General features: G+C 49.0%; 1 protein-coding gene across 6 annotated transcripts in view; it reads right to left on the reverse strand.

The window, feature by feature from the left end:
- The window catches only part of TMEM181 (transmembrane protein 181), a 51,668-nt gene that overhangs the window by 10,443 nt on the left and 15,365 nt on the right, over positions 1-25,860 (reverse strand). For 5 of the 6 annotated variants that reach the window (XM_082634203.1, XM_082634204.1, XM_082634207.1 and 2 more), the window contains exons 3-9: positions 17,918-17,973; positions 16,066-16,156; positions 14,471-14,592; positions 11,707-11,817; positions 2,547-2,627; positions 793-892; positions 132-262 (exon numbers count right to left, since the gene is read on the reverse strand). In XM_082634203.1, coding sequence (XP_082490329.1) covers positions 132-262; positions 793-892; positions 2,547-2,627; positions 11,707-11,817; positions 14,471-14,592; positions 16,066-16,156; positions 17,918-17,973 — 692 coding nt within the window. Of the gene's footprint in view, positions 1-131; positions 263-792; positions 893-2,546; positions 2,628-11,706; positions 11,818-14,470; positions 14,593-16,065; positions 16,157-17,917; positions 17,974-21,498; positions 22,233-25,860 lie in introns of those variants that run through there. The other variant, XM_082634208.1, reaches the window with a different exon arrangement.

A 25,860-nucleotide genomic window follows, 5' to 3' on the forward strand; every position in this document is an offset into this window, starting at 1 on the left:
AGCACACACTCTTCTGCTGACTATGAGGCTGAAGACAGATTCCCAAGGACAAGTTCACCCTGAGGTTATCACCAGAGTCTGGAACAGAAGGACTGAGTCCCCCACTCCCTCCGGAAGCGCCGACGGCTCACCTGCACCCGGATCCCATGGTACACGCACAGCCAGAAGAGCAGCAGGGCGCACAGGAACACAGACTGGAAGAGGTCGTCCAGCATCCCCGGGAACCAGCTGTTCACCAGGAAGGAGAGGGGGAAGAACGGGTCTGGAAGGCAAAAGGCAGACAGGCCTGGGGAAGGCAGACTTGCCAGCACCCGCAGGGCACCCCGTCCCCGTGCGAGGGCAGAACTCATGAGCGCTCTCCCCCCGGCCAGAGCCACGGGGAAGGTAGCGAACTAATGGCTCTCTTGTTCTTCAAAAAACTGAAAAGCCAAAGAACAGATTGCTCCGGGAATGAGTACTGAGTGTCGCCTGCTCGTGCCAGCCGCTCCTCCCCGCGGGCCTGGGAGGCCCGGCGCTGCAGCTCTGGAAGCAGGTGCTTTCTGGAGCAGGGCACGAGAAGCAGACAGCCCTGCTGCCGCCCTCAGCCAAGGCCCAAGACGGCGTCTGCGGCCCTTCCGGGGTTTAACCTCCAGGCAGGGGGAAAGCTGCAGACACCCGCCGCGTCCTGGAGCAATGTCCCTCGGGCCGCACGGGGCTACCACCTGCTCCTTCAGGGGCCCCCAGGCCACCTCCAGGACGCCTTTCAGCTTTCAACGTTAAAGGGGAAAGCGCCGAAGTAAAAATGGCACCTACCGTTGTAAAGCAGCAGCAGAGGCAGGAGAATGGACATCCACTTCTGCTCGATGCCCCAGTCTCGCATGGAAAACTTCCGGAGGGAGTGAGCAAACAGGCCCTGCGAGCCAGACCAGGCGCCCCGTCACCGTCTTCGCCCACCCCGCTGAGCGTCACCTTACGTCTGTCTTCCTAAATCAAAGGTCTCAGTGCCAGCCAAACCCCTTGCTGAACCGACCCTGAGACCATCAGTGACAACTGGGAGAAGACGGTGAATTGCTGCAAAGGAGCCTCGATAAGACGGTCAAGGCTGTTCTCACAGGGGCAGGAGGTGACGAGGAATGTAACGGCCATAACCTCCCTGGCCCCCCAGCCTCCTCCTGGGCAGGCTGTTTCTACCAGGCCGGCTCCCAGTGAGCCGCAGGGAAGGACCTCCCCGGGCACAGGCCACAGGCTCCCAGAGGTGCGACTTTCACAGATGACACCAGCTTCTAGGGAGGCACCAGGGCTCCCAGAGGAAAAGCCAAGGAATGAGGCGTATATATAACCACGGTCAGACGATGTGCTTCTTTTCAAACACCTCCCTGAGGGGGCAGTGGCCCGTGGGAGAGGTTTCTTTAAACTCTAAAACATCATACAATTTGTGATGTTTAAGCCTGGAGTCGTTTTGTTTTTTTCTGCAGTCTAACATAAGCCAATAATTTCCTAAGCAATTTGGACTTCCTGGGCTGATGGACCATTTCCCCCAGTCTATCTGTCAGAATCAGGCCCATTTCTCTTGTTTGAGAACATGGGGCCCTGGGTACCAGTTCTCTGGGCCCCAGAGTATGGCAGCAGAATCCCAGGCAACAGAAGTCCTTCAAGGAACAGCAAGGATTTCTGACCAAATATAAACAGCAGTTTTCCACTTTTCTTTAGTGAGTTCACCAGGGGAGGCCCTGGCCATCCCAGCTCTCAGGGTACTCTGTGGCCGTGTCCTGCCTTCCAGCCACACCCAGATCACCACCGTCTGGCACTTTCCTCACACGTCCCCTGTGAGCCTGTGTCCTTCTGTATACAGTTAGTCTGCGAAGCAACAAGTTCCTTGGGTGGCAACTGGAGTAGCCACCACTGCTAAGAACAGACGTCCTAAACGTCACACCCTCCGCGTCAGGACAGGGCAGGCAGCTGATGGGGGCAGGATACCACCCTGCAGGCACACTTCCTTTTCCTGCAATTTATAACTTCCCACCTTCACTGGCTGGGCCTCTGTGGCGACTGCCTGTACTCCGTGGGTTATCACCCCTCAAAGACACGGTGCACTGGTGGACAGAGACCTCGGATCCCAAGTGAGCCGAAAGCCTGCACGTCCAAAGCTCCTCATCTGCACTCTCCTGAAAAAGCCCAGAGACTGAAAGTTCCGGTCCACTTTTCCAAATGTAAAAACCCAAGAACGTGCTGTATCTGCACTCAGAGAAGGTCATTCAAATGAGGCAGAATCTTTCCACACAGGTTACATGGCACTTCTCACTGCACACCGATAAGAATTCACTTACAGGCCAGCGACCTGTAATTACTGTGACACTACGCAGTGCTTACTTACTAAAGTCACCACAGCGTCCCTGCAGCACGGCACCCCAGCACAAATACAGCATGTTTAGTCCCAGCAGGTCGGCCCACTGGACGGAGTGTCTCAGAGTTCAGGTAAGTCTCCCGCACTCTAACAACCATAACTTATGAACTACCTTTGCCCTTGTGTGGACTCTGACGTAATCTGTTAGGTGAATGGTACTTACAGTGACAATGAACGTGAGCACCACGAAGACGAATCGGAACCAAACTTCCAGGTGGGAGAATGCAGGGTCGTAAGCCTTCCACTAAAATGGAAAGCAGGAAAGCAATTTGAAAGAAAATGCGTCTGAAAGGAGGCACACCACAGTATTTATTTATGTTTTATGTGGTGTGCCCATACAATGGAATGCTATTTGTTTTTTAATGTCTTCTATTCATTTATTTATTTTTGGCTGTGTTGGGTCTTCGCTGCTGCGCGCGGGCTTTCTCTAGTTGCGGCGAGCGGGGGCTACTCTTTGTTGAGGTGCGCGGGCTTCTCATCGCGGTGGCTTCTCGTTGCGGAGCACGGGCTCTAGGCGCGTGGGCTTCAGTAGTTGTGGCGCTCGGGCTTAGTTGCTCCGCGGCATGTGGGTCTTCCTGGACCAGGGCTCAAACCCCTGTCCCCTGCACTGGCAGGCGGATTCTTAACCACTGCATCACCAGGGAAGTCCCCACCACATTATTTTTTTTTTTTTTTTTTTTTTTTTTTTTGCGGTATGCGGGCCTCTCACTGTTGTGGCCTCTCCCGTTGCGGAGCACAGGCTCCGGATGCGCAGGCCCAGCGGCCATGGCTCACGGGCCCAGCCGCTCCGCGGCATATGGGATCCTCCCGGACCGGGGCACGAACCCACATCCCCTGCATCGGCAGGCGGACTCCCAACCACTGCGCCACCAGGGAGGCCCCCCACCACATTATTAATAATAGTTATCTCTAAATGTGAGACTACAGGTAGTTTACAATGTTCTCTTACACTTTCTTACGTGTTCTAAAACTTTAACACTTAGTACATTTTATTTTTATATTAAAGAATACACACCTTGTACCAAGAGTTGAAAATAGCTTTAAATGGTGGCACACTAATGATGACTCTGGCAGGTAAATTATTCTATAATAATAGTAATAGCATTTGGCTTTTAAATCTCATATCAAAGATCAATGCTGTCAATCTCTTTAATTAGAAAAAGCCATGCTTTCCATTAAAAGAAACAGATTTTTTTTTTTTTTTTTGCAGTACGTGGGCCTCTCACTGTTGTGGCCTCTCCCGTTGTGGAGCACAGGCTCCGGACGCACAGGCTCAGCAGCCATGGCTCACGGGCCCAGCCGCTCCGCGGCATGTGGGATCCTCCTGGACCGGGGCACGAACCCATGTCCCCTGCATCAGCAGGCGGACTCTCAACCACTGCGCCACCAGGGAAGCCCAAAGAAACAGATTTTTAAATGATACAAAAATGTAAGTATGATGTTCTAAAACAGAGTGAGTGAAATGTATAGATATGAATCTGAGACAAAAAACAGTACTGTGGAATTACTGTTGTCAGTTCTTGTGCTGAGTAGTCTCACTCATATCGAGTGCATGGCTAACAGAGCAAGGATGAGGCCCCACGTGCTGACAGTAGGTGGAAGGCAGCCCGTCCCACCTCGGTTACCAGCCAGATTCATCACCAGACCCCAGGATTCAGCACTGCACTGGGCTAGGGAGCCCCATCATTTTAATGCACTGAATTAAAATCATCTGAGCAATTTAAAAATTGTAACAGATAAAGCAACAGATAGAGCTAAAGACACCAGATTCACCTTATTTGCCTCAAACATTAAATGTACACACACACACACACACACACACACACACAAAGACACTGGACACGAGGCAATGAAGGGCCATAAGCTCTAGCTGATGGGGGACAGACAGGTGCACCCTCTGGTCACCCCAAGCCCTGGGGGAACCCGAGCAGAGCCCAGTGGTCTCTGAGTCGCCAACACACCGCTGTGAGTGCAGGGACACAGCTCACCGGCTGTGGCTCACAGGACACAGTACTAACAGAGGTGCAGAGCGAGCTCCGGCCATCTGCTGAAGGTCACCCTCCCCACGCCTTCACCTGAATACTGATCCGCGCATGAGAGTGAGTAAACCACCCAAGGCCAGGGAAAATCCCTAAAAGGATCACTAGTGCTCACAGACAGCCAGTAACAGTAAGGAAAATGCACAATCAGAGGGATAGTGTAGAGCGCACTCCAAGCACTTTTATCTCAGTGGTGGGGAAAAATTAGCCTTAGACTCAGTGCTTAGACGTGGTCCCACCTAGCAAAGTTTAAAATCAAGGCCTGAAAAGCACAAACTGTTTCCAAGTAACGTTAGCACATCGTAGAACAGAGCTCAAGGATATTTATCAGAACACAAAACTCTAGCAATCAATAATGTCTGACATTGAATCAAAAACACCAGACGTGTAAGAAAAGCAAGAAAATATGAAACATGATGAGAAAAAACTAATCAATCAAAACTGACCCAGAAATCGCAGACGGACAGAATTAGTAGATATAAGGACATCAAGAAGCTAGAGGAGAGTCTGCATACGTGAAGCGGAGACCTGGAGGGTGATCAACAGCAGAGTAGACATCACTGCGGGTATAAACATGAAGACAGCAAAAGAATCCATTTAAAATGCAACAGAGAGAAAAATGAACAGGGCATCAGGAAGCTGGGAGACAACTTCAGGTGGCCTAGTAGATGTATATTTGGAGTCCTCAAATTTCTATTGGCGAGAAGAAGGCAGGAGGATAGAAAAAACATTTGTAGAAATATCAGCCAAATTTTTCCCAAATTTGTTGAAAATTATAAACTCACAAATCCAGGAGGCTCAATGTACCCTAAGTACAAGAAATACGAAGAAAAGTATACCAAGGAACCCCACAATCAAACTGCTTAAATAAGTAAAAGAAAAATCCTAAAAGTGGCGGGAGGGGGCTGGAGGGGAGGAGAACTGTTACAGAGGACAAAGATAGGATGATAGATTTCTTGTCAAAAAATGCAAACCAGAAGACCAATGTTTTCAAAGTACTGTAAATCAAAACCACAATGCAATACCACTACATACCTATTAGAGCGGCCAAAACTAAGAAGACTGCCCTACCGCGTGTTGACGAGATGAGGATGTGAAGCAGCTGGGACCCTCACACACCGCTGACGGGAATGTGAGACAATACAGCCACTCTGAACCCCGTCTGTCAACGTCCCAAACAGTTAAACAGACCCCTGACACATGACTCAGCATCCCATTCCTAGGTATTTACCCAAGGGAAGTGAAAGCACATGTCCATATAAAGGTTTGTACGCAGAAGTTCACAGCAGTTTTATTTATAACAGCCCCAAACTGGAAACAATCGAAATATCCATGAGCAGGTGAGTGGATAAACTAACTGTGCTATATCCACACGGGGAGTGTCACGCAGCAACACAAAGGAATGAACTACTGATACACCAACATCATTCATCAGTCTCAAAGTAATTATACTGAGTGCACGAACCCAAACATACTGTATGATTCCATTTACATAAAATTCTAAAAAATACAAACAAATCTGTAATGCAAGCAGAACTATTAACAATTGATGTTAATGGGAAAGTGGAAATCACAGTAATTAAGATCATATGGGGCTTCCCTGGTGGCGCAGTGGTTGAGAGTCCACCTACCGATGCAGGGGACGCAGGTTCGTGCCCCAGTCCGGGAAGATCCCACATGCCGTGGAGCGGCTGGGCCCGTGAGCCATGGCCGCTGAGCCTGCGCGTCCGGAGCCTGTGCTCCGCAACGGGAGAGGCCACAGCAGTGAGGGGCCCGCGTACCGCAAAAAAAAAAAAAAGATCATATGAATTGTGAAGTCAGAGATTCGGATTTACTTAATCTCATTAAACCTCAGATTTCTCCTCCATAAAATAGCTACTTTGAAGAATAATCATAACAATCATAACATTTAAATAAGAGGATGAATATAAAAAGTTTAGTGCAGTGCCTGGCAAAGAGCAAATATTCAGTAAATAATAGCTGCTATTATAAATCCAAAACACTACAGCTATTATGATTATTGCCATACTGTTTACATTTTACAACAGTATCATTTACAAAACGATCACAGTAGTGATTATGAGCAAATGATGGGGGAGTGTTGATGTGAATGTAATATTCAAAAAGAAAAAAGTATAATACATATCTTAGTTATAGACTGTAAGGCACGATCAAGAAGAGAAAAAAGAAGTGTTACCATCAAGAAAAGACTCACAAAATATGTTTAAAGTAACAGTGAAGAAAGTATGTATTTTTTTACCCTCAAGGGACTGTAACTCTTTTTTTTTTTTTTTTTTTTTTGCGGTACGTGGGCCTCTCACTGCTGTGGCCTCTCCCGTTGCAGAGCACAGGCTCCGGACGCGCAGGCTCAGCGGCCATGGCTCACGGACCCAGCTGCTCCGCGGCATGTGGGGCACGAACCCGTGTCCCCTGCATCGGCAGGCAGACTCTCAACCACTGCGCCACCAGGGAAGCCCGACTGTAACTCTTAAGAAAGAAAATAACCATGGACTCCCCAGAAGGAGGAGGGATTCAGTCTTAGGATTCTGTCAGAGGAGCACAAAATAATCAACTTGCTCACTTCAAAAATTAGCACTAGAAAACAACGCTTTACTCAATAAATAAATAGCTAAACCTAAGACATGCATTTTATAGCGTTCGCCAAAGAGTTTGTTCCTGTTTTTCCATAACAGCCTATGGAAAAACCCGAACGAACTTTTGGGCCAGCCCAATAGTTCTAAAATGTGAGTTCATAGGGGGAAAGGAGGAGAAAGATGAGGAGTTGGGGTGAAGAAGAAAGACAACATTAAACCCCAGCTTCCCCAGTTGGATCCTGGGCTGGGATCTGCCGCACGGTGGGTGCGCAATACCTTGTGATGGTGGGGCCAGTCTTACTTGCTCCTGTGGCCCTTCCCCTGCCCTTTCTGCTGTAGGGAAACCACTGCCACACAGGAACTCCCTCCAGGAGGCTGCCCTTGTCAGCAGCTGCTGAGCAGAAGCACCTCTGTCCCGCCAAGGCCAGAGCGGCCTCACAGCTCCATCTGGCGTTCACTGGGGCCAAGGGTTTGAAAGTCCTTCTTTCCCCTAGAGTGAGCCCGAGAAGAAGGCGTGAAGCCCAGAGGACAGGGCCCCAGCCCCGCTGCTACAGAGAGCACAGCAGCCCTCCAGTAGCTGTGGGCCCAGTGATGCTGGGGCCAGGAGGGCAATGGTCCACAGGGATCCTGTCAAGCAGTGGTCAGTGCCTGCGCCCTAACAGGAGAGCGGTCACTGAATGGACCCAAGTCTTTTAGTCAATATATTATGCATTTCCGTTGCACCAATTTACACTTTCACTAGCAGGGTATGAGAACTCTGGCAGTTCCACATCCTTGCCAACTTTGACATTTTTTTGCCTTTTTCATTTTAGCCATTCTGGTGGGTGTGTAGTAGTATCACCAAGATACTCTAAAGATGTATTGTATTCATTATACTTCGTTTGCTTCCAAAAACGAACGAAGGTAGTTTATAATAAAAATCCAGACTAGACAGAAACCATTTTAAAGGATTTTTCAAAGGTAAAACAGTAAAGAAAGAGGGTAATTATATCAGCAACCCATGCCAGGATGTTAGTAATTACTACAATTCAGCATAAAACATCTTTCGGAGATTTGCAGCAGCTAACACCAAAGGAGAAATGTGAGGAGCTGTACAGCTTTCATTCTCTAATAAAAGGAGTTAAAACCAACGGTCAAAGGAATTCTGTTTGAAGGTTTAGATGAGAGCTCACAGCATAATGGATATTGCCTTCAACAGCAATTTTATAAAAGATATAGGAACACTTCGCATAAGATTCTCTAATTGCTTAATGCACCTCTAGACAAGCTGTAGGCATAATGTGAACTTGTGACTCTCTCAGGTAGCTCTGAACTTCTCGGAGTGAACGGCTGGACTGTATCTTAGACTTCCTCTTTCAAATACCAGTTGCTTTTTTTAAAAACAAATAATTTTCCCTCCTGATTATAAATATAATTAATAAAAGCTCATTATTAAAAATAGAGGGGAAAAAAAGAAAATAAACATTAACCCCACCACCCAGAGATGGTCTTCAGTTTTCTAAAATACAAAATTTTAATTAACTTTTAATTCATGTACTTTTCTTTTTTAAAAAATATATCAGTATGTGGTTTGTGCTATCTATCCTACTTTGTGACCAGTTTATTATTTTACCAGGTACAGAAGAACTAATTTATTTATTTAACCAGAACATTCCTGCTCAAATACAGATTTCTCCCAACTTCCTGCTATGAGGAACATGTTTGAACATAAATCTTTGTGGACATTTTAAATTATTTCTTTAGAATAAACTCCTAGAAGTAGAACTACTAAGTCAAAAAGAACATACACATATAGGCTTTGATACATTGCCAAACTGGCCCCCAAAGTTCAACCAATTTACACCCCATTAACCTGTATGAGAACTTGTGTCCTTACATTTCACCAAGGCTAGATGTGATTTTTCTTGTTGGTGTTTTGACTATTTGCCAGTTTGATAGGCTTTAAGAAAAAGACATTCCTTCTTGTATTCTCTAATGTTTTGGTTTGCATTTCAAAGGTTTGTCGGCCATTTGAATTTCTTATTTGGTGAAGTGCTACGCTGTTACTCTTCAATTACAAACCTAACTGTTGCCAGGCCCTCTGCTGTTACTGGGAATACAGAAATGTACCAAAAATGGAGAAAAATCTTAGGTGACATCCCTCACAAACCCCGAGGGTCCTACGTCTCAGCTTTGTGGATGCTGAGGAGAGCTATCAAAACAAAGCTCTGGGGCTTCCCTGGTGGCGCAGTGGTTGAGAGTCCGCCTGCCGATGCAGGGGACACGGGTTCATGCCCCGGTCTGGGAAGATCCCACATGCCGCGGAGCGGCTGGGCCCGTGAGCCATGGCCGCTGAGCCTGCACGTCCGGAGCCTGTGCTCCGCAACGGGAGAGGCCACAACAGTGAGAGGTCCGCATACCGCAAAAAAACCCACAAAAAACCCCCCAAAAAGAACCAAAGCTCTGGCTGCTGGCATCACTCAAGGAGAGCTGCTCTGATGGCAGCTTCCTTGTTGAGCCCGAAGGTGAGATCACAGGGCCTGCCTTCCACCAGCAAGGGCGGGATGACGTGAACCAGGTTTATCTGAAACATGTATCAAATTATTTAGGAATAAGTTTAAGAGGAAATGTAAACAGATACAAAAGATGGAAGGAGAGAACCACAATCAAAAACAAAACAGTGGCCCCAGCCCACATAACAGGGCTGGGGGGAGGTAAACCCCGTGGGGAAAACTGCTGAGCACTTTGATAAAGGGCTTGTAGGGGATGACGTTCCTATAAAGACGACAGAAAGGAGAGATCCCTCGCTGGGAGAACGTGGTGCTCTTTTCTTTCCGCATTCTCCAATCAGAAGGATGCGAAATAGCAAAGTCTAAAGCACAGATGTTATCACAAGATGAGTCTAAAGAGTGCCTGAGCTCACGGCATCTGTCTGAGGCCCCATCTGGGCTCAACCTCTACATCGCGAAGCTGAGGATACAGGCAGACGCTAATCAGATCTTCTGAAGACGAAGTTTGAGGAAACCATTCGCACAACAAGGAACAGAACCCAGATTCAAACTCAGAGATCGGGAGAGACTGGGGAGGAAGCTAAAAGCATTGAGAAGAAATTCAGGAGCAGAGTGTAACGTCTGAGTAGCGTCTGAACTGTGAGAAACCCACCACAGGAGCCAGGAATGAAGGAGACTAGGCTGAACAGCAGAATAAGTCCGCGGGGTCCGACAGGTGACGCAGCTTCTAGAGGAGCTGGCACCTGGGGGGCCACCTGCTCCCTCCCCAGGGGGGCGCCCCTCTCGGCCAGGCTGACTCGGGGCCATGGGGAGGAAACCTGGAGTCTGAGGGGTCCAGAAGTCACACCCCCGGGGCTTTGTGAAGGAAAGGAAAAACCTCAGAGACAGCCATCTTCAAACACCTGCGGAGCGGATCAGGCAGATAAAGAATAAACAAACTCGCTTTGGGTAGTCTAGAGACAGGACACGAAGAAAAGTAGCAAGACTCTAACATCGGCTACCATTTGTCAAGCACACACAACGAGCAGGCTCTGGGCATGACCCCAAGCCCAGCCGACCTCCAGAGGCCCCCCAGGAAACAGAGAAAATCGCAGAGGTGGGAGTGCCCGTAAGGGTGCAGGAGGGCTCCCACACACCACAACCTCTCAGCAAAGGGGACCCCTTTGTCCAAATAAAAATCTGCGTATAAATGTTCATAGCAGCGTTACTCACAATAGCCAAAAAATGGAAACAACCCAAATGCCCATCCACTGATGAATGGATACACAAAAGGTAGCCCACACGTACAATGAAATATTATTTGGCAAAAGAGGGATAAAGTGCCCTTACCAGCAAAGCACAGATCAACTTTGAAAACGCTGTTTAGTGAAAGAAGTCATTCACAAAAGAGCACAAAGTATATGATTCCATTCATATGAAATGTCCACTACAGGCAAATCCATACAGAGAGAAAGCAGATGAGTGACTGCCAGGGGCTGGGGGAGGGAGAAATGAGAAGCGACGACTAACAGACTTCTTTTATGGCATGTGAATTACATCTCAAAACAGCATAGTTTACAAAAGGAACCCACTGGCACCTCCCTTCAACAGTCACAGCTGTATGAGGTAGCTATTGTATGATAAGGAAACAGAGGCACAACAGTGTCAAACCGTAAATGGTGGTGCTGGGATCTGAACCCAGCTCTTCTGGCTGATCTAACACCCGTGTCCCTAGTCACCCTGATGATTATTCTGACTTCCAATAGGCGGCGGGAACAAGGAGGCTGATTTCAGCCGGACACGAGACAGGAAAGTCTAACCATCAGAGCTGCATGACTGGGGGCAGACAGGCACAGGAGAGCAGGGACCCTTCACCAAGAGGTCCGGCAGGGTCTGAAGACCACTCACAGGCCTGGAGAAGGGGGTCCGGCCTTCCTTGGAGGGTACACCTGGCAACTTCTCCATTACCTCCCAGCTGGAAGGCTACTCTCTCTGCTAAACCTCAGAACACCATGGTTTTCCAATTCCATGCTGTTTCTTTAAGCAACTGTGGTCCCACATACGTAAGAAACTGTGGTTTTTCTACAGTTTTTAGACTGTACATGTCTTCCACTGTCCAAAATAACATGATTTCGATGCTGTGATTTATTTGAGTCATTCCACAAAGAATGGAAGCTAAACAAATGAGCCACGGAAACGCTGTGGTCAGCTGGTATACTTACGGTGAAGTTCATTTCCTTGATGCGTTCCTTCAGGTGTTTGAATCCCACAGTCACTGTATATTGAGTGTAATTCAAGTAGCTGAGGTGAGCCACGATAATTTCTGCACATTTCTGCAAATGCACAAGGAAGATCTGTGTCTTTAAAAGGCAAGCAAGACTCACTCGTGAACCAACTGACCCACGAAGTAACACATTCCAACAACAGATGATCCAAGAGATCATCTCCAGGGAACCTGCCAGAAGCTCAGAAAAATTCAGATGCCAGCCAAAACCAGTTCTTAGAAAGAAAGAACCAAATGGATATATTAAGAAACAAATAATACATGGTTTACAGTCATTAGAACCTTTCTACTTCATACAATTCAAAATAATATGTCACCTAGAGAACAGACTTGTGGTTGCCAAGGGGGAGGGGAAATGGGGGAGGGAGGGATTGGGATCAGCAGATGCAAACTATTACATACAGAATGGATAAACAACAAGGTCTTCCTGTAGAGCACAGGGAACTCTATTCAATATCCTGTGATAAACCATACTGGAAAAGAACATAAAAAAGAATGTATATATGTATAACTGAATCACTTTGCTGTACAGCAGAAATTAACACGATATTGTAAATCAACTATATTTCAATAAAATAAATTTTAAAACTAATAATGTCACCTGCATAAAAAAGTAAGTTAATGCAACACAAACCTGACGCTTCCACAAATACACCAGTGCAGGAGGCATGTCAGCTAAGACACAACAGATCAGACCCCTCGGCCTAACTTTCCTCCTCGGCCCACTTCTGCAACTGCTATAACGATGCACAGAGTGGACTACGTATTTTTTTTCCTCCACTTGCCTGTCGTTCCCATGCAGAGTCCCCTGCGATCTCTTGAAGTGTGTGGTGTGTGTGCCCACTGGCTGGCTGAGCCCCTTGCTTTCGTCCTTCAGAATTAAGAATCGGGTCTGCTCAGGTCTCCTCTATTTCAGAGAGGTGAGGGGAAGGAAACCCACCCTCCAGGGGCGAATGTAGGTGTGGACTCAGTGGCCGGGCCAGCGTGCCCCTCAGGCCCCGACAGAAGGCCCCTTCCTGTGCCACGAGGAACCTGGCCACAGCCCAGAACAAGCAGGCCATCCCGTGGCACCTGTTGGAGCCTGGGGTCTGAAATGGGCAGTCACCCTGCCGTTGAGCAAAGGCTTTCCAAGCCAGGACTGCCTGAGGTCGGGTAGGAAAACAGACCTGAGTGCCACGTAAGAAGGCTTAAGAAGACAGGAAGGCAGTGGGCGGGGAGCGGGAGCTGATGCAGGGGACGGGAAAGAAGGCAGAGGAAAGGCGAGAGCACGGCGGGGGGCTGGCGGGCCTCCTGGCCCAGCCTGCGCGGGACGGAGAAGCCACTGCTGCTGCAGTGGTCCCTTCAGACCTCACACCTGCCGTCCCTCCTGTCTGTTCAGTACGGTGGGGGTGCCTGGACCCTCACGCCTGCGCGAGCAGCACGAGCTCTCACCTTCCTAACCCACCTCCATCCTCACCACTCTCCGCCAACTACAGGGGAGGCGTGACCCCCAGCTTTACAGACGAGGAAAATACAGTTTAGAAACTGGCACAGCCCCGTGCACACGGGCAATGAACGGAGGACGCGGGAGAGTCGGGTCACTTCTGCTGCTTCCCCGGGCTCCGCTGCCCAGGTCCACCCAACGAGCCAGGCAGAGCCGCGGCGCAGGGTGCAAGCAGATGCTGCCGCGACTGTGCTGGGCGCACCGTCAGCTTGGCCTTCCTGCAGCCCAGGCCCCTCGGGCGACGGTTCGGACCCATCTCAGGACCTCCTAGCCGACGTCGACACAGAGGGGCGAGAGCCAGTGGCCAGCCTCTGAACAGGAACCCTCCCTCTCCGAATTCTTTCTCACCAGGAAGAACTGTCCAGTATCTGTTACTAACCAGGCGCTGTGCGTGGGTGTTAAGGGCACACAGGCTTCGGAATAAAAGAGCCTGGTCTGAGGCGGCCTGGTCCCGTCCCTCACGATCTGTGTCATCTTGGGCAAGTGCCTTGACCTCTCTAAGCCTCAGTATCTTCGTCTATGAAATGGGGCTCTAACAACAGTTCCTGCTCGTGGGCCTGCTCTGGGGATGGAAGGAGACCATGTATGGACAGTACCCGCCACGAGGCCATTTCCTAATCCTATAACCAAACACAATCCCTTTGGATGCTCCCACGCATGCACGACCCGTTAGGTCCCATCGGGGCCTCCTTGCTACAGCAGGATCTGGTTCTGACTCTTGGGGTTCTGACGGAATACGGCATCAACAAAACCTAGAGTGAGGGCTCCTTTCCCTCTGTGGACCATGGGTCTCCTAGCCCAGAGCCACATGCTGCACCCTGGAGTAGACGCTCAAAAAAGGAGGCCACTCTTCCCAAGAGGCCTGGGTCCCAGCACCCCGAATGGATCAGGGAGTTCATCCCACAGCTGGAAATAAACCAAGGCCCCAGCAATCAAGAAAGACCACAGGACAGTGGCAGGCCACCCTCCTGTGAGACAGGCAGCCAGTCAAATCATCTGTGGATGCACCAGGCAGTAGGCTACACCGACAGTAAAAACAGGCACCAGGGTGTGTGTATGTGTATACTGTGTGCATGTGTGCGTGTACGTTTCTAAGAATGTATAAGGTATCAGTGTATACAGTTAGATGGGTTTTCCATGCCATCATTGGTATGACTCCGTTTTTTTTACCTAAGAGAGCAGCAAGATGACTCACCACGGACCAGTCAAATGCACTCACCCCTGCACATGTGAGGGTCCTCGTCCGATTGTGAACTTTATTATGAATGAACATGGTGGTCCCGTCCTGAGCTACACCATCAACCTTAACAGTCATAGTGAAGTTTGTCTGAATAGCTGTTTCTACAAAAGAAAGAAATCCAGTGTTAAGAGACCACGAGAGGCCGTCACACCTGCAGAAGTGCCTGCCTGGCTGTGTGTCGGCCCGGGAAGGTTCTGTGACGCATCAACCTCCGCACATCTGCCAAGCGCACACTTGCCAGCCAAGCCCAGCCCTTCCACCAACTTGTTTCTCACCCACCCCCAAGTTTCATTTCACAAAAGGGCAAATATTTCATGGCTAATAAAGTTTTATTTTTTAATTTCCCATATAAATTTTAATTTCACTTCATACCAAAATAAAAACAGGTTTCTTATTTTTTCTGATTATATAATTCATTGTTTTTCTGATTATATGCTCATTGCTTAAAAATATCAAAGACCAAAAATACAAAGATGGTATTAAACATGTATAATCCCACAACCAGAGAAACTATAATTTCATGTTTGTGTCCATCCTTCCAGACTGTTTTCTAGACACACAAATATATACTGATATCAAATTTATTTATGCTTTTTAAAATGTTACAAAAAGAGGTTAATTTTTTTGTAATATGCATTATTTTTCACTTCATTTACTGCAGTCGTTGGGTTATCTTTCCTAATTCTTTCAACCGAAGTGCTTGCTCTAAATCACAGTATATAGGAAACGGTGTGGAGCATCTTCTCGGTTCTCAGGGAGGGTGCCTGACAGGGTCGCCCTAGGTGGATAGAGCAAGGTCATTATCACCTGTCAGTGCTCTGGGCAGGGGCTCTCAGCCTCAGCACCACGGCTCTTTTGCGGTCGGGTACTTCTTTACTGTGAGGGATCTGTCCTGTCATTGCAGCATGTGTAGCAGCACCCCTGGCCTCCACCCGCTGGATACTGGCAGCACTCCCTGCCCCCCAGTTGTGACAGCCATGTCACAAGGCCTCCAGACACCGCCAACTGTCCCTGAGGGACAGAACCATTGCCTGAGGACACCAGGACTTAATTCTCTCCCAGAAGCCCACTGGAAAAGGCTGCTGCTGCAGCACCCACACTGTGCAGCCACGGAGCTAGGCTTCACCGGTATCCCGGAGGATGACCGGTATCCCGGAGGATGTCCGGTATCCCGGAGGATGACCGGTATCCCGGAGGATGTCCGGTATCCCGGAGGATGACCGGTATCCCGGAGGATGTCCGGTATCCCGGAGGATGACCGGTATCCCGGAGGATGTCCGGTATCCCGGAGGATGACCGGTATCCCGGAGGATGTCCGGTATCCCGGAGGATGTCCGGTATCCCTGAGGGCCGACGGGAGCTCCCTGAGCCGTGACGGGTACTCCCCGAGTGCTGCAACATGACTCTCCTTGGAGGACATGTAAGGGGCTCCCAACTTGCTGGTATTGAAAAGAATAATCACCACGTTATAATCCATCTTTGAGCACTTGTTGAAAGATTTTAAAGCTCTTTAAACCTTTCAAATACGGTGCTCTGTACAAATAAAAGTCATTCTAAAATGTCAGGCTTCATACCTTTTGAATGCTCCAACTCGACAACACATGTCAGCCATAGTTGCTGATTATATGTAGACAGCGGGTTTGAAAGTATTTGAACTGGCTTTAGCTGAGGCAAAAAGAAAAAAAAGTTAAAAAATCCATGTGATCTCTTCAGTTGAGTCTACCCGATGTCTCACCTTAACATACAAAATCTACATTTACGAAAAAGGTTGGAGTGTTAGCTCTGAAACAGAAACATGTAGTTTTCCTTTAGTCAATATAAGTAAAATTCTGCCTTTCAAAAAAATAAAGGACTAACTTTCTGCTGCAATTCACTTGTCTCTCATGAAAACTTCTAGAGCAGGCAGTCTCCACTACCTATAGCCTTGGGACAATATACCTACTTAAATACCAAGAAAAGGCCATCTTGGAGAAAAGAATTAAAGTGCATAAGATGATACATATAATAAGATAATAAAGGACACCAACAAATATTTTCATATTCACAAGAATCATTTTTTTTTAGTAACAATATGCCAGACATGTCACTGATATCTGTCATTTTCAGCTTTAATGGCCCTAGAGAGAAAAATTAGAGGGGGACCACACTGTCAGTGACGTTTCTGCAGTGTCTGCTGAAAAACACAATACTGGTGCCTAACAGCAAGTGACACAGAAGAAGTTGCCTGAGGAGCCCGATCCTAGCTCCAAAGACAAGCATTATTTGAACGTAAATGGGTAGTTTTTGTGTTTTAATGCTTCTGGCAGACCTCAGTGAAACTCCCTGTGCCCGGAGACTTGCCCCAAATCCACCAAAACAATGAAACCAACTGGAGGATGATCTATAACCTTTCAGAAGTGAGGACCATCTTTTGGAAGCGAGTCAGTTCTGGGGGACGGCTGCTATTTTCAGTGTCAAAAAAGGACTTACCTCCTGAGATGGAAATTTTAAAAGACCAAACTATGGTCAGGAAACCCTATGGCAGCACCTCTTCAAACAGATCCTCAATCTGAGAGTTAAGGAAAATAAAGAAATGCCAAAAAAAAAAAAAAAAAAAAAAAAAGGGATGATAGGCCAAACAAGGGCCCAAAAGGTAAGTTTTCAGACATTTTTCTCCTTTTGCTTTTTTGAGAATTGGCGGTGGAAACCTAGCAGGGAGCTGGGAGAACGAAGACGGGGGTGGGGTGGGGGGAGGTACTGGGTCAAATAATCAGATTTAAGCGCACACCTTACAAGGCAGTGAGAATGTGGGACGACTGCTTTCAGTTTATAGATGAAGATACTTTGATATCAGAAAAAGAAAAGGCTTAGTTGTTTGGGCTCTCACAAAAGTTAGCATTTATTAAAGAAAACCAAAATTTTCCAATTGGAAGGACCTCTGTTTTTCTCTAAAGATGGTGAAGAATCAAGGCATATTTTATTTTTTAAAAAAGAAAAGAAACAGGATTTTTCATTTAAACTGAGTTCATGCAAGAAATACCAAATAATCATTAGAAAAAAACTGTTACCGTTAGAAACCTGACAAAAAGACCACTTCTTAACGTAGGCAAATATAATAAAAAAAGAGGCAGAAACCTAAGTGAGCATCGTTAGAATTTACAACCTAATAAGTCTTGCGCACAGGAGGAATCAGGAGGACTTCACCAGCCTTTGGGAATGAACTGCTCTTCCCTAAGAGGTAACATCACCATCCTTTCTCAGCACTGAGGGAACTATTACAGCAGCAAAGGTCCTTTAAGCAAACAAGGACCCAGAGGCCAGCAGCTGACGGTAGAGTGAGAAATGTGTGTCGCCCAAGAAGCAAGCTGCCGGGCAAGGGGGATGGGTTTGACCTTAATGACCCTTTAAGCAGAACCATTTCTTAGTGACCCTTAGACCCAGTCTTACCTCTTTGCTGTTATTTAGTGAAAAATTAGCTGCAGAAGTCTGGATCACTTTGGGTCCTAAAGTGTAACAGGGAAAGAAAAAAGCAGGTTATAACTATATTGATAATTAATGTTGATTTTTTTCAAATGCCAAGAAAGATTCATATATTATACAGAGGTAGTCTTTTTCCTGGTCTATCTGTAAAGGTTTTATATATATATATATACACACACACACACATACATAAACACACACATATACGTGTAAAACATACAAACACAGGAACACAGGCACACAGTACCCACTCTGCTGCACGTGCTGACTGCCCAACGCAAGTGAACACAACATGACCCCATGCAATGCACACGATGTCCATGGGGCTCTGTGTGTGCAGACCCCCTCCCTTGCTCTCTGGGAAGGCTCTCTCTGGAGGGCGTGGATTCAAGAAGGCATTAACGACACAGACACTATCTATATATTTTGTATAAAGATTTCTGCTAAAAAAATTAAGACACATTTATCCATTCATCCAATTAATCCAATCTTCCAAGTTATTAAGTTGAGGATATTTTAAAAAAAGTATATATACTAACAACATACTCAAGGCTTTTCCCAAAATAACATAAACACGCTTCATAGAATCTTACACTGTAATATTTCAGAGCTTTGGCCTTAAAAGAAGTAGTCAAAGGAAACACCGTGAACCTGATTTCATTTACAACTGGGTTTGTCCTGAAGCAAACACTTGCAGCTTGAGATGCCAGTGTTCCGGCTGCCTCCGTGGCCACGCCCAGCCTGTTGCCAACCACCCTCCACTTGGAGGAGGAGATACCTGAGTACAAACCTGAACCAGTGCAAGAGCATGTCTCTGGGGCACATTCTTGCAGGCTGAGCAGAGATGTCTCTGTGTAGGAAGGAGGCGTGCACCCACAGAGAGGCTTACTTCTTTTTTTTTTTTAATATTTATTTATTTATTCATTTATTTTTGGCTGCGTTGGGTCTTCGTTGCTGCGCGCGGGCTTTCTCTAGTTTCAGTGAGAGGGGGCTACTCCTCACTGCGGTGCGTGGGCTTCTCATTGCGGTGGCTTCTGTTGCTGTGGAGCACGGGCTCTAGGTGCGTGGGCTTCAGTAGTTGTGGCACGCAGGCTCAGTAGTTGTGGCTCGCGGGCTCTAGAGTGCAGGCTCAGTAGTTGTGGTTCGTGGGCTCTAGAGCGCAGGCTCGGTAGTTGTGGCTCGCAGCCTCTAGAGCACAGGCTCAGTAGTTGTGGCACACGGGCTTAGTTGCTCTGCGGCATGTGGCAACTTCCCGGACCGGGGCTCGAACCCATGTCCCCTGCGTTGGCAGGTGGATTCTTAACCACTGTGCCACCAGGGAAGTCCCAGGAAGGCTTATTTCCAACGGATTCACAATCGGAGTGCACTCCTGTCCCAGGAAGTAAGGCAGCCTGGCTTCTCAGGAAGAACTAAGAACTGGGAGTCAGGAAAGTCTAGACTCGAGTCTCAGCGAACAGGCTTTCTGGACCTCATTTCCTCATCTGCAAAACGAGGTGACTGACCCAGTGGTCCCTTGGGCGCTCTGAACTCTGAAACCCTAACAACCTTACTATGGAAAGTAACCAGGAGCAGAGGCCTTGTGTGTCTCCTCGACTGGGCCACACGGCGCCCAGGTAACTGGCTACACATCACGCTGGGTGCGTCTGTGAGGGTGTTGCTGGACGAGACCACCTCTTGAATCAGTAGACTAAGTAAAGCACACTTCCTCCCAATGTGGGTGGGCCTCATCCAAATCACCGAAGGCCTGAACAGAGCACAAGGCTGAGTAAGGGAGAATTCGCTCTCTTCCTCGGGGCTCTCGGTCTTCAAGCTGGTACACAAGTCTTCACCTGTCTTCAGACGCAGGAACGCTTACACCATCGGCTTTCCTGGGGCTCCAGCTTGCCGACTGCAAACCGTGCCGCTTCTCGGCCTCCATAATCATGTGAGACACTTATAATAAAATCTCTCTCTCTCATCCACCCCCCCGCCATCTCTCTCTCTCTGTATCTCCTATCTGTTCAGTTTCTCTGGAGAACCCAGACTAACACAGATTTTGGTACCAAGAGTGGTTCTAGAGGAACCGCATGTCAAGGGTGAGTATTCTGTGGTTCTGGGGTTTCTGGAATTGGTTCTCTGACCTGATTAAAGATGCTAATGACTGTATGTTCAGTAGTAAAGAGGGCACTGATAGTTCATGAACACAGGCAAAATATTCCCTTTAGATGCTCCTAATCAACCAGTTATTATGAGAAGCAAGGAGGTAAGTGACTCTCTTTATGATACCTTAGAACATTCTTGGAAAACTAACAAACGTAATGAGGCTTGCTGGTTGCTCCTAAGGTCACTGGACAAAGTGGTGAAAGCAAAGGATGAGCTCAGGGATTTGCATTCCCAGCTCAAGTGCCACACCCACGACCTGAAAGCGTCTATGTGCGCCCTGGAGGAGACCCTTATTTCCTGTGGCCACAGCGATGAGAGTGCTGAAAATCAAACCGGAATCTCATCCAGCAACTAGTGGAATTACACCACTGAACTCCCAGCCTCGCAAGGTGTCTTGATGCTAAAGTGACTGCACTGACTGGGAGAGAATGGGATCCTGTTCCGGGGACGTGCAGGAAGATCCTGACGAAGCTGGGGACACTGAGCTGCTAAATTCTCACGAGTCCTTTCCCGGTGGAAGTTCTCCCCATTCCCGGTGGAAGTGGCCTTCCCACCTCCTTCTGTGGGATTAGCCCTGCATCGCCTAAGGAATCAGTAATGGCAGCTGCCGTGCAGGACGATGCTGATCCTCCTCAGGACCCGCCCCCCACCCCTCTTCACCTCTAGACCTATAACTAGACTCACATCCCAGCAGGCCCAGCGGTGAGGCACGTGACCCATGAGGACATGTGCTACACTCCAAAAGAACTACTGGAGTCTTCTGATTTTTTTTTTTTTTTTCTCCTGTGGTACACGGGCCTCCCACTGTTGTGGCCTCTCCCGTTGCGGAGCACAGGCTCTGGACATGCAGGCTCAGCGGCCATGGCTCACGGGCCCAGCCGCCCCGCGGCATGTGGGATCCTCCTGGACCAGGGCACGAACCCGTGTCCCCTGCATCAGCAGGCGGACTCTCAACCACTGCGCCACCAGGGAAGCCCAAGTCTTCTGATTTATACAGACAGAAGCCCAGGGAACACGTATGGGATAATGGTGGAAGGAACATAAAGTTGTCTCAGGCCAAACTTACGGATGTGGGCTCACTAAAAAGAGATTCTGCATGGAAAGTTGTAGCTCAGGTAGTCGGAGAGGACTCTAACAGTCTGATTGGGTGGTTGGCTAAAACGTGGACCAAAAGGTGGTTCCCGGTGAGTGAATTAGAAACGCTGCACCTGCCCAGGTGTAACGCAGAGGAGGGGAACCAGAGGCTTAGGGAGCTGCATTGCTATGGTGGCTCTGTCGTTTAAGACCTACTGGGAGATTCCAGAAGACACACCTTCCACCACTGCTGTGAGAAATAAAGTTGTGCGGGGAGACCCGAGCACCCTTAAAGAGCTCTATGACTGCCCTCTCTGCAGGCCAGGCCTTACCGTGGCAACTATGGTCCCTGAGTCGGGAAAACAGCATGTAGTGGGAATAAGTGGATCCCAGCAGTGGCGGGGCCGTGTAAGATGAGGCGAGTGAGCTCACGTAACAGGCTGCAGAGGCACAGCAGCGGTCAGAAGAGCCCAGTCCCTGCAGACCTACGGCGTTAGCTAGCTGCTCATGGGGTCCCTAGAAGTGAAAGACACAGGAAGCCTACCAAATCATTACTTGATCTGCATAAGCAGGAAAGTTCTAGATCAAGTGAACAACAGCCTAACCTGTATCATAAAAACAGAGGATGACAACTCATCAGTAGTTTCCAGATTTGAGCCAGTTTACAGACCCAAAGGTCCTTGAAAAAAGGGAAGGTTGGGTCCCCTTAAGAAAGAACCCCAGTACACTGCCGAGCATTTATACTGTTAATCATTCGCCCAAAGAAACCTATAGCCTTTTACCAGGACAAATGCATCAAGGGAAAAAGATCAGGCGTTTACAGAACTACTGGACACTGGCTCTGAACTGACACTAATTTCAGGAGATCCGAAACATCACTGTGGTCTACCGTAGCAGGGACCTATGGAGCCCAGATGATCAGTGGAGTTTTAGCTCAGGTATGTGTCACAATGGGCGCAGTAGGTCCCCAAACCCATCCTATGGTTAATTCCCCAGTTCCAGAATGCATAATTTTTTTTTTTTTTTTTTTTGCGGTACGCGGGCCTCTCACTGTTGCGGCCTCTCCCGTTGCGGAGCACAGGCTCCGGACGCGCAGGCTCAGCGGCCATGGCTCACGGGCCCAGCCGCTCCGCGGCACGTGGGATCTTCCCGGACCGGGGCGCGAACCCGCGTCCCCTGCATCGGCAGGCGGACTCTCAGCCACCGCGCCACCAGGGAAGCCCCCAGAATGCATAATTTGAATCGAAATACTCAGCAGCGGTCAGACCGCCACACTGGTTCCCTGACGTGTGGAGTGGGGGCTATTATGGTGGAAAAAGCACTAGGACTGCCTCTACCTATGAAAACACTAAACCAAAACAACATCGCATTCCTGGAGGGACTGCAGACATTAGTGCTACCATCAAGGGCTTGAAAGATGCCCACCACATCCCCATTCAACCCACCTATTTGGCCTGTGCAGAAGCTTAACCAGGTGGTGATTCCAGTTGAGGCTGCTGTACCAGATGGGGATCCACTGCTTGAGCAAATCCACACATCTGGTGCCTGAGATGCAGCTACTGGTCAGGCAAGCGCCCCTCTCTCCATCTCTGACAGTAAGGCCCACCAGAAGCAGTTTGCTTCCCACTGTCAAGGCCAGCACTACTCCTTCACTGCGCTACCTCAAGCTGTATCAACTCTCCAGCCCCATGTCACGATTTAGCTCACAGAGATCTCCATCATCTTTCCCTTCCACACGCCATCACACTGGCCCATTACATTGATGAGATCATGCTGACTGGACCTACTAAGCAAAAAGTAGCAGCTACTCTGCACTTACTGGTAAAACATTTGGAGTCAGAGGGTGGGAAATAAATCCAATTAAGATGCACGTGCCTTCTACCTCAGTGAAATTGCTAGGGGTCCAGTGGTGAGAGCCATGTCGAGAGATCCCTTCTGAGGTGAGAGATAAGTTGCTGTATCTGGTCCCTCCTACAACCAAAACGGAGATACAACGCCTAGTGGGCCCCTTTTGGATTTCGGAGGCAACGTGCTCCTAATCTGGATGTGACACTGTGGCCTATCTACCTAGTGACCCAAAAAGCTGCCGATTTTGAGTGGGGCCCAGAACAAGAGGAGGCTCCTCACGGGTCAGGCCACCATGGGAGATGGTCTCCGCTCGGGTCACGTGATCCGGCAGGTCCAGTGGTGCCTGAAGCACCAGCGGCAGAAAGGGAGGCTGTTTGGAGCCTCTGGTGGATGAATCTCAGCGCACGCCCTGAGGGTTTTGGAGCGAAGCCCTGCCGTCCTCCACAGACAACCACTCTCCTTTTGAGAAACAGCTCTTGGCCTGACACAGACTGAATGCTTAACCACAGACCAACAAGTCACCATGTGACCTGAGCTGCCCATCAGGACCTGGGTGTTACCTGATCCATCAGCCATAAAGCCGGGCGTGCACAGCAGCACCCCACCATCGAATGGAAGCGCTACATATGTGATCCGCCCGAGCAGGCCCTTGGAAGGCTCAAGTCACACGAGGAAGTGGCCAAATGCCGCGGCCCCCACTCCCGCGACACTGCCTTCTCCTCCCAGCCCACACCTACGGCCCCACGGGGAGCTCCCCGCGATGAGCGGCCGGAGAAGAGAAGACGGGGCCTGGACTCTGCCCGATGTGCGGACGCCGCCCCCCAGTGGACAGCTGCAGAGCCACAGCCCCTCCATGGACACCCCTGAAGGACAAGGTGACGGAAATCCCCGCAGTGGGCAGAACCTGGAGCACCTGGCTGCTCATGTTGCTTGGAAGGAGAAATGGCCTGATGTGCAGCTGTTTACTGGTTCTTGGGCTGTGGCCACTGGTTTGCTGAATGGTCAGATACTCCGAAGGAACGTGATTGGCAAACTGGTGACAAAGAAATCTGGGGAAGAAGTATGTGGCTAGACCTCTATGAATGGGCAAAAAAGGTGAAGATGTTTGTGTCCCATGTGAATGCTCGCCAAAGGGTGACCTCACCAAAGGGTGACCTCAGCAGAAGAGGATCCAAATCAACACGTGGAGAGAATAATCCATTCTACGGATCGGTATCCACCCGTCATCGCCCAGTGGGCTCGTGAACAAAGGGGCCACGGTGGCAGGGATGGAGGTGACACATGGGCTGGGCAACGTGGACGTCACGCACCAAGGCCGACCTGGCTACAGCCACCGCCGAGTGCCCAACCTGCCAGCAGCAGAGATCAGCACTGAGCCCGGCATCACACCCTTCCCCGCGGCCATCAGCCAGCGACCTGGCGGCAGGCTGATCACACTGGACCACTTCCATCGTGGAAGGGGCAGTGTCCTGTCCTGACTGCAACAGACCCTCTGGGTATGGATTTGGCGTCCAATTACGTGGAGCCGATTCTCCCATAGCCGGTATACACAGGTCCAGCAATCCAGGGGTGGAAATGGGCACCACTACTACCCCAGGCGACCCGCTAGCAAAATGTGTGCCTGCTGTCCCCACAGCCCGACGCTCTGCTGGCCTAGAGGGCTGAGTTCCACAGGGAGGAATGCTTCCACCTGGAGACACTGCGCTGGAATTAACACCGCCACCCAGCTACCGTGAGCTCCTCATGGCTCGGAGTCGACAGGCAAAGCAGGGGGCTCCTGCGCGGGCCGGGGTGACTGCCCTGACCCCTACTCCACGCTGGAGGCAGGGAGGAGTACATCTAAGGAGATCGCTTAGGGCATCTCTCAGTATTACCAGGCCCTGGGATTGAGGTCAGTGGAGAACTACAGCAACCCAATTCAGGCAGGAACACTAATGGCCCAGACTCTTTAGGAGTGAAGGTTTGGGTCATCCCACCAGGTAGAGGACCACGACCAGTGGAGGTGCTTGCTGAAGGCAAATGAAATGTGGAACAGGTCATGGAATAAGGTAGTTATAAATAGCAGCTATGACCACCTGACTAGTTACAGGCACAAGGACTTTAACTGTCATGAATATTTCCTCCTTACTTTGTCATGAGTATGTTTGTGTGCATAAATACATACACTAAGCAAATACCTTTGTTTTCTTCCCTCTCTTATTCCCTTATCAAGTAACAGAAGCTGTATTATTGACTTTATATCACAGTATTTAAGTTACCGGATACGAAGAAGAGTAAACATCACTCAAGGACCCTACCTGCTCTCCTGCGAAAGGGGCCGTGAGTTCTGGGTTATATGCAGGGTAGTTGCTATCACGTCAGAAGGAACAATGACCTTGTTATTGTCTTTATTTGGAGATCAGGTATGGTTTAAGGAGACGTGCATGGATGCCAAGTTGACAGGGGGTGGATCTGTGGGGTTTATGTGCCCAGATATCTGGTTGAACATTATTCTAATTGTGCACTGAAGGTTTCTGGATGAGATGAACATTTGAATGGGTAGCTGAGTAAAGCGGGCTTCCCTCCCCAGCATGGGTAGGCCTCAGCCAATTCACTGAAGGCCTGAATACAGCAAAAAGGCTGAGTGAGCGAGGAAGAATTTGCTCTCCTTCCCTGACTGTCTTCAAGCTGGGACATCAGTCTTCTCCTGCGTTTGGATGGACTTGGGCTCAGAACGGAACTTACACCACTGGCAATCCTGGGTCTCCAGCTTGCTGAATGCAGATCTGGGGACTTCTCAGTGTCCAGAAGCACGTGAGCCAATTCCTTACAATAAAACTATATACCTGAATCTATATAAACAGATC

This window comes from Mesoplodon mirus, assembly GCF_964341445.2.
Source record: "Mesoplodon mirus genome assembly, chromosome: 10".
In the NCBI taxonomy this organism is placed as follows: domain Eukaryota; kingdom Metazoa; phylum Chordata; class Mammalia; order Artiodactyla; family Ziphiidae; genus Mesoplodon; species Mesoplodon mirus.